This window comes from Alnus glutinosa, chromosome 9 (genome assembly GCF_958979055.1).
Source record: "Alnus glutinosa chromosome 9, dhAlnGlut1.1, whole genome shotgun sequence".
Taxonomy (NCBI): Eukaryota; Viridiplantae; Streptophyta; class Magnoliopsida; order Fagales; family Betulaceae; genus Alnus; species Alnus glutinosa.
In genome coordinates, this window is record NC_084894.1 from 12,636,230 (window position 1) to 12,645,242 (window position 9,013).

Below are 9,013 nucleotides of genomic sequence, written 5' to 3' on the forward strand. Positions count from 1 at the left end.
GATAAGATCATAGGAATACTAGGTGTTATTATTATTATTATGATTTCTTTTTTTTCTTTTTTTGTTGTTGTCTTTTTTCTCTCTTTTTGTTGGTTTCGACCAAATTTAGGCATGTTTTCGATGTGTATTGGGTATGTAACTTGGAAAGGAAACATGTGTATGCTGGCTTAAGAAGAGCATTTGCATAATTTAGGGCATGCCCTTTAATGTGTTTTGAGGGTTTGTTTGTTTGTTTGTTTTTGTTTTTGTTTTTGGTTGTTGTTGTTTTGGTTTTGGAATAGTGTTTTGATGTGATATAAAAGTAAAAATATTTTTTGAGAAGTGTTTTCGGGTGTGGTTCACAATTGAAAAAATGTTTTCTATAGGGTACACCGTCTTATTTTGAAAAGCCCAAACAGATGTAAAGCTCTAATTGTAAAATCCTAAAAAAAAAATTTAAAAATAAAAAAAAGGTAGGTGTTGTTGTGCTACCACTTGAACCACATTGAGGTTGTCGCGTAGCCATCCCAACCACCACAGGGGCGACCACCTCGAGAAGTATAGGGGTGACTATGCGGCCAATCCTGACTAGATTGGGGTGGCCGCGTGGCCACCCCAACAAGAACAGGGGTTGCCGTGCGGTCACCCCTGACCAAATTTGGGTGGCGTACGGCTGCTCCAACCACCATCGGGGTGGCCGCATGGACACCCCAACGAGATCAATTAGTTCTTACCTCTGGAAAAGTTAAACATCTGTTTTGTCAAAATATTCCTACAACAAGAGAATTAGATAGATTTATAAGAAGTGTTTTGCATTTTGAGATGTTTGCTAATGTATTTGTCTTGAGAACAAAAGAAACAGAAAACAAATATTTTAACGAACCTTGCCTTAGTTATCTGATAAGAAAAACGATTTGGAAAATTGTTTATTGCTTGCGATATTAACCTTGAGCATAGATTGCAAGTACCAGTGGGAATAAAGAATTTCACTTGTTTATTCACTTGGAAAGATCACTATTTATGAGATCTTAGGAATTCTACATATTGTTCTTTTTGTACTTTTTGGGCCCCTTTGTTGGCTTCCACCAAATTTAGGCAAGTTTTGGAAATGTTGTGTGTGTAATATGCAAAGAAAACGTGTATGTATTGGCTTAAGATGGAATACTGAAATTGAACTATTATATATATGGGAAAAATACAATTTAACCCCTTAAACTACCACCCTTTCTCCGGATGGCTCTCCAAACTACCAAGGTTTACACTCCGACCCCACAAATTACTAAATCCTTGTTTTTGGCCACTTCATCAGTGTCTACTGTCTAAATGGATGGAAAGTGAGTCACGTGCCATGCACGTGACTTAAGAGTACACAAACTCCCGAAAATACCCTTCTCTTTAAACGTTGAATTACTAGATTACCCAAACAACTCAAAAAATGCACAAACTCCCTGGTGCCACGCTCTCCGCTGCTCAGATCGCGGCCCAAATGCCCGCCAAGAACCCCGACGCACCCGCCATGCTGGAACGCATCTGCGACCTTGAAATACAATGAAATATCCCACTTCAGCCACTCGCAACACATGCTGAGATTTGAGTGCACAGAATTTCCGTTCAAATGCGATGGGTACAAGGAGGTAGGCATAGAGTCGCGCTACAAATGCGGCATATGGGACTTCGACCTCCACATGCACTGCGCAATCCCTACCCCCTCCATCACCCATCCTTTCTACACCAAATGCTCCTTCCAGTTCCTCTCCCGCCTGCCCGGCAATGTTGCGCGCTTTTGCAACGCCTGCGAAAAGGACATCACAGGGTTTGTCTACCACTGCAAGATGTGCGGCTTCGATCTCCACCCATGTTGCACCAAGCTCCCCATGGTGCTCGAGGATGGGGAAGTCAAGCTGTATCTTTATCAGAAAGTGAGCTTAGCCTGCCACAAGTGCGGGCGGAAGGGTCGGAGCTGGAGCTATACGTCTACGTGCAAGAAGTACAATTTGCATGTGGCGTGCGTCAGGGAGATGCTCATGGAAAGCTGGCCGGATATCTACGTCGGACGTGGAAAAGCTAGGAGCTCGGAGACCAGAATTCCTAGCCTCAAAAATATGCTTCAGAACCACCACCATAAGAGCAAGGGGAAGGTGATAAAGTGTTGTGAGATGGCTGGATTAGCTGTGCAGTTTGTTATATCGGCGGTGCTCGGAGATCTGACTACTCTGATTGCCGGAGTTATAGGGTCTTTTATGTCACGGTGATGATGCATGTGTGGTTGAATCAGAATGGGATTTTGTAGTTATATATGGTGTGTTCGGTGCATGTGCTTGTAGGTGTGATATATATTAATGTTGAATCTGGGTAAGCTATATAGTGGATCGATGATGGTCCATATATGTAAATAAATTATGATCGATGATGGTGCCTGCCAAACGCCTTGCCGATGATGTAAATAAATTATGTCAATTACCACCAGAGTTGATCCGGTCTCCATTGGTGACCTATATGGCCATCTGCTATCTCATGAGTCATGAGCTACGTCTGGGGTAGCACCAATCGTTAGTCGACTTATCCATCTCTACTGCCAATGTTGCACAGAGACATCATCCTATGTCTAATAGATCTTCTCGTGGCCAAATAGAGGCTTCTAGGCAATTAGCCCGGCTTTAGTGACCCCACCATAGCTTATTGCGCTGATCATGAGCTCTAATTTCCAACCCTTCGATCATCATCATCTTCAAACAGATCCTACCATCCCACCCATTAGGCATGGCTCCTATGGATGTACTAGTGGTAGACGTTTTAGGCTGTAGGCTTCCACTATTTGCTCTTGTGCTCCCTTCATACCTGATCTTCCATTTTCCCTTTCATGAAACCGTTCCCGAGGTCGAGAAATCGCTTGGAATGGTCCATTTGTCAACACGGATTCACAGGGCGAGGGGGCATGGCTGGCTGATATGTATTTCCAATCTACTGCTCATTGATGCTCATCTGCAGCTTTAAACTACGTACACTCTGCTTCTCCTCATCAAAAAGAAGTAAAACAAAATGAATATCATGAGATGGGTCCATTGGTTTAATTCTTTCCAACTTCTTGTCGTTTTCCCATATTTTCCTGGTTCACGACGCCATGTATGCTAAAGATGGCAGCTGAGGCTAAAACAAAAGCTAGGATCAGGAGCTTTAATCTCATTACATCATCCTCTTCAGATAGAAACTCAACACGTGCCCCCGAACCCTCACGCCCCACGCCCACGCCCACGCCCACGCCCACGCCTACGCCCACGCCCACGCCCACGCCCACGCCCATGCGTGCTAGTGTGCTTGTCCTACTCATCTCATGAAGTACACTTTTGTGGCAAGTGTTGAGGACTGCATGCAACACCAGGGAAAAGACTAGGTTCTGTGCCACATCCGGAATTTCAATCAACTGGCGTGGCAATGCAAAAGAGCAACGTGTACGCATTTGGGGTGGTAATCTTGGAGCTGTTGTTGGGAGAGGAGCCTTTCAAGTATAAATACGAGAAGGCCAAGGGGGAGTTTGTTTGGATCACAGTGATTGAGGCAGCGAGAGTAGCAATTGAAGGAGACGAGCTCATAAGGTGGGAGGATTGGAAGTTGAAGTACTCGTTTCCAGTGGAGGTGGCGGGGAAGCTGACACGCCTAGCGCTGGATTGCGTACACGTGGAGGCTGATATGCGGCCCAACATCGGACGCGTGGCGGGGAAGATTTCTAAGCAGTATTTGGAAACGCCGGGGGCTGCCAGAAGGAGACGTCGAGCTTCTGCCGTGACCGGAGTTGCTGGGGTGTTTGGAGATCTGTATGACCTGTGATGGAGTCTTGGAGATTGAAAAAAAAAAAAAAACAAAAGTTTCAGCTTTAAACTCAAAACAGCGGACGGAATTTCAAAGTGAAAGGAGAGGGGCATTTTTGGGTTATTTGGGCTTAAAGAGTCACGTGCACGGCAGACACTATCGGAGTGGCCAAAAAACAAGGATTCGGTAGTTTGTGGGGTGGTTTGGATACCAAATGTAAATTCTTTCTTGTTAATTGGTAGAAGTTTTGTATTCGTCTTCATCTTGGAGGGTTGGGGTTTAGGAGTTTGCTTACTTTCAATCAGCTGCATTCTTAGCTCCTTTGGTGCCTAGCTTTCATGATTTGTTTCTCTTGTATGCTTTTTGTGTGTGTACCTGGTTATTTAGTGCCTTTCGCTTTTAATGATGATCAATTACTTATCAAAAAAATATTTAGCTGATAATACTTGCCTTTTTCCCTTCCATTTCTGAATCCTGAATTCATCTAGAATCAAATTGTATTTGTTTGAGTTTCTATGCTTTACCATGGCCTTCTTCTATTCTTGTGTGAATGTAACTTCAAAATCTTGTACGTTTGGGAACAAGAACAAAATAAGATTTTATCTCACTTTTTCAAAAACAAATCAGATTTTATCTCACTTTTTCTAATTTTATCTTAGAAAGTCAAACTACCCAAACATTTTTTTCAACTTTATTTGCCTCTAAATTCGCGCACTAAGTTATAGTTGAATTCAGATTTCAAAAAATCGAACACCCAAATGTGCCATTAAATCAAGTGCTTTTTTTTTTTTTTTTCCTTGAATTATTATGTAATAATATGCTTGAAAACTGCAGGTTATGGAATTTGTAAAGAGAAATGTTGGTACATACACACCTCTTTTGGCAGGAAATTCAATTTATGTGGATTTTCTATTTCTAAAGGTAAATCTTACGCATAATTTTGTCTTATATAATTTCTGTCCCATTTACTGACTGCATGGCTATTTAGAATACAGTCTAAGAGCATTCCTAGTGAACTAGTCAAAGTTTAAGCAAATTTTAGCTAGCTACTTTTCAAAAGCTCTAAATACCAAACTCTTTAAATATTCTCTACTTTAAATAAATATTATTTTTTATTAGTTTTAAAGTTAGCACTTCCAACCACTTTCAACTATCATGAAACCAAAATTGAATATCAAACATCAACCCCTTCAACAGCTTAGACAAACTTGTGTATAAACTTTTCCAAATACAAATTTCATAATAACTGAATATAAGGCAAATGAAAACAAAAGAAAACCATGGGAATCTAAGACAAATTCATCAATAACACCACATAAATCTAGAGTGAAGCAAATTAGGGGGCAATTTCAAGCCTGGGTTCAAAGCAAAAACCAGTTAAGAGCTGAAGTGGGAACCTCTTTGTCACAGGGCACCATGTTATGATCTATCTTTTGCGACTAAATTCAGTAATAGACACAAAGATGATGTCAAATCGAACCTAACTGTCTCAAAACAAGGTAAACACAAAACTGGATCCAAATTGAACCACATCAAAATCATTCACCAAATTTGCTGCAAACCCACTAGACCCCACACCTTGAATCCAAGACAATTCCAAATTCAACATCCACCAGTCCCTGCAAAACCCATCAAATTTTCAATCTTTCAAATCCCACTCAACCCCAAGACATCCCATTACAAGAATTAATCCTCAATAATACATCAACAACCAGAAAGAATAAAAACAGCAACAGAAATACGTATATAAATACTCATATGTAGATGTCGTACCTCATTAAAATGCTACATGTCAGCATGTCATGGCCTAAACAAGAAAAACCCGCATCAGAATCAACAAACCCAAATTACGCATTCACATAGCACTAGAAAGATGCATATACAAAACTCCCAAAATGCCTCTCCAGCCTTATTAAGTCGATCTGCACTAAGACGAATAGTTGCATTAAGCTCAGTGAAATGTGTCCTATGTTAACTAGATGCTCCCAATGGTTTAAATCAAAGGACTTCCAAAATTCAATTCCTCTTCTTTTTCTATGTTTTCTCAGCAACCAACGGCTAGATTCCAATAACAAATAGACAAGAACAAATGCAGCAATGAAATTAGGGTGAATTTATTGAGAAAGAAAAGAGAAAATCATACTTGCTCATACCCCGGCCTCCAATCTCCAATCCTCCCTCTCTGAGACTTGCTCATACCCCGCGCTTCTCAAAAGCTTCTTTGCCACATTTAAAACGCCTTCGTATTGACAAAACAAGCATAATCACTCACTAAAAAGAAAATGAGGGTAAGAGGGGATGTATATATGCGGGATTCCAATTTTAATGTTGGGGATTTTCTCGGTAAACAAATGGAAATGGAAAGAGATAAAGTGACAGAGAGAAGTTACCGACGGCGTGGAAAGCATTCAGAATCAAAAACCATAAACCCGAAACTACCAGATACATGAGATTCAAAACCCACAAACCAAAATCAAAATCTGAGATTCAGAATCAAAACCCATAAACCAAATCAAATCTGTGATTCAAAATAAAAACCCATAAACCAAATTAAACCTGGGATTCAGAAGCTTGCAAGAGGTGATCTGTGAGAAGGGGCATGAAGGAGCTCAACTTTTTCGCTTCAGGAGATCGAGAACGCGGGAAGGCTAATAAACAAATGGAAAATATGAAGAGACGAGAGGAAGTTGCCTCAGCAGACCAGACAAGCGATTTGGACCCTCACCAAATTTACTGTAGCACTGACGAGTTTGTTAAAGACACGATTTTGATGAAACTCGTATGATTTTGGTGATTTCGTCTGTTTGACAACTTCACTACAAATGCTTTAAAGCATAGTTCTTTTCACTTGAATTTTCAGTGCTGCATATGTGATGGATGTGAAATTTGTTACTCTGATAGGAGATGGAATGCCGATACTTCAGATTTAAAACTTTAGTAATATGTGGAGAAAAGGTCATGACTTTCATTAACTAGAAGTAGAAAATCCCATTATGTCCAGTGTCCAAAGCAGTTGCAGAATCTAAAAACCTTGATGTGCTGAAATGCACCTTTTAAATTGTTCTATCATTTTCTCTTCTCCTTTTGAATATGAGGCCTTGATTATTTTCCCCAATAACAATGTGATATGGAATGGTTATATATTTCTTATAATTCAAAGAATCAAGTACAATTTAATGTGCCGTTATTCAGTTTTTGTCCATCCCAGCCAAAAGAAAGGAGGAAAAAACCAAAAAATAAAAACCAGAATTAGTGGCATCAATTCTGATGATAGGACAGAGTTAGGCTTCTTCCAACCTATGGCCACCGGATTTGTTGCTCAGGGAAAGTATCAGGGAAATGTTTGTAAGTATATGAACTAAAACAGTCACGAATAGAGAGACATTCTAGGTTTGAAACAAACCCTAGAATTCCATTATTCTCTCCTTTAATCTATGCTTGTGCTTCTTTATTTTACTGTGAGATTTCTTCTTGAATTTACTACAATAATCGGCTGGAAATTCTCTACAAGATCAGATTTGTTTGGTTATTGCATTAAGTTGCATTATCTCTAGTCCTAACCATGCCCATCTTTGCAGAAATACATGCCAGATTTGGCCGCTCTTTTCTCTCATGTACTTGTTGATGTTAGCAGCGTTAAAGCTTTATGCATTCGCTGGTATCCTAGAGGTAAGAATCTTACATTACGAATATTAATTAAACTCAAGTTTTTATTAGCTTTTGTAATGGCATGTTGACGTTTTTCTTTTTGTTAATTAAGTTGCTATGCTTGAAAGTTACTAGAATGGGTGTTGTTGACGAGTCCAACTGTGCTTGCTCCCTAGGTTGCATGTAATTCCTTTATGCACTTAACATAGGTTTGACCTTGTTTCAACTTTTGAGAAAATCATAATTAATAGGGGGTATCTACTTGACCAATAAAGACATTTGAAGTTACATCAGTTACAGATATGATTCCCCACTACTATGAAAGAGACCAAACCATAAGAACAATTACGTTAATAAATTAAATTCTCTTTGGATCTTCTGGTGAGTATCATAATTAATAGGGGTTATCTACTTGACCAATAAAGACATTTGAAGTTACATCAGTTATAGATATGATTCCCCACTACTATGAAAGATACCAAACCATAAGAACAATTACGTTAACAAATTAAATTCTCTTTGGATCTTCTGGTGAGTATCATAATTAATAGGGGGTATCTACTTGACCAATAAAGACATTTGAAGGTACACTACTATGAAAGATACTAAACCATAAGAACAATTACGTTCATAAATTAAATTCTCTTTGGATCTTCTGGTGAGTTTGTGTGCAAAGAAAAACAACTTCTGTCAATCAGTTGTCTGTCTCCAAACTAAATATTATGCTGATTTCAAGCCTGATTTTTATGCTGTTGGGATTCAAACTCTTAACACTAACTGACAAAAAGGAAGAGACCTCTGTCAACAAAAAAATTCTCACTGTTGGATATTGTATTAAATAATCTCCTTGAGCTGTAGCCTACTCATTTTCACTATCATCACTTACACAGATAATAAGAAAGCCCCTTCGAAGGACAATAAACACAGAGCCATGGATGACATCAGAGAAAGCATAAAGGAACTTAAATATTACAAGGAGAATATTTTCAAAGCACCCAAATCTAGGAAGTGATGCACGCAAGGGATTGCGGCAGATGGAAGGTTTCAATTTCAAAGTGCTGTTGTAAATTTTGCATCTACTTTTGGGTAAATTCTTCTTCTCGTCTACGGTTGATCATTGCCTGTTACAATCTCAATTGATTTTGTATTGGAACCTGGCACAAGACATATCATAGGCTGTACTTTGATTTAACAAATTGAAGTTTGGATCCAATTCCGTTTGTTTCTTTGTTGTACTTTCTCAGGCTTGTCCTGAATAGGCAGATTCTCAACTCTGCTTATCTAAATATCCCTGAATAGGCAGATTCCCCACTAATAGGCAATTTTTTTTTCAAAAGATTCAAAATATCCCTATAAATTGGAAAAAAAAAATAAAAAAATAAAAAATTGCGTTGAGGTCTGGAATGATCAGTACTCCCACTTGTCATTTTCATTGATTTGCTCCAAACAATGTAATGCTTAGTTTTCTTTTGGCTAATTTCGAATTCTTGCTCTCTGTTTGGTTTATTATGAGAAAGGTGGGGAAAAGAAAGCAAAACCACATTTTAAGTTTCATATTATGTAATGCTTCAGAACGAAG

At 39.1% G+C, this 9,013-nt stretch overlaps 2 protein-coding genes across 2 annotated transcripts in view; both read left to right on the forward strand.

The window, feature by feature from the left end:
- The window catches only part of LOC133878237 (oligoribonuclease), a 31,910-nt gene extending 23,250 nt beyond the window's left edge, over window positions 1-8,660 (forward strand). The window contains exons 6-8 of the mRNA XM_062316768.1: window positions 4,621-4,707; window positions 7,365-7,455; window positions 8,325-8,660. Of these exons, the coding sequence (XP_062172752.1) occupies window positions 4,621-4,707; window positions 7,365-7,455; window positions 8,325-8,446 (300 nt within the window). The 3' untranslated portion in view covers window positions 8,447-8,660. The remainder of the gene's footprint in view (window positions 1-4,620; window positions 4,708-7,364; window positions 7,456-8,324) is intronic.
- LOC133878312 (uncharacterized) lies at window positions 128-4,538 on the forward strand. Its single transcript, XM_062316844.1, has one exon. The coding sequence runs from the start codon at window positions 1,560-1,562 to the stop codon at window positions 2,229-2,231; it is 672 nt and encodes a 223-aa protein (XP_062172828.1). The 5' UTR covers window positions 128-1,559; the 3' UTR covers window positions 2,232-4,538.
- Window positions 8,661-9,013: the final 353 nt, after the last annotated feature.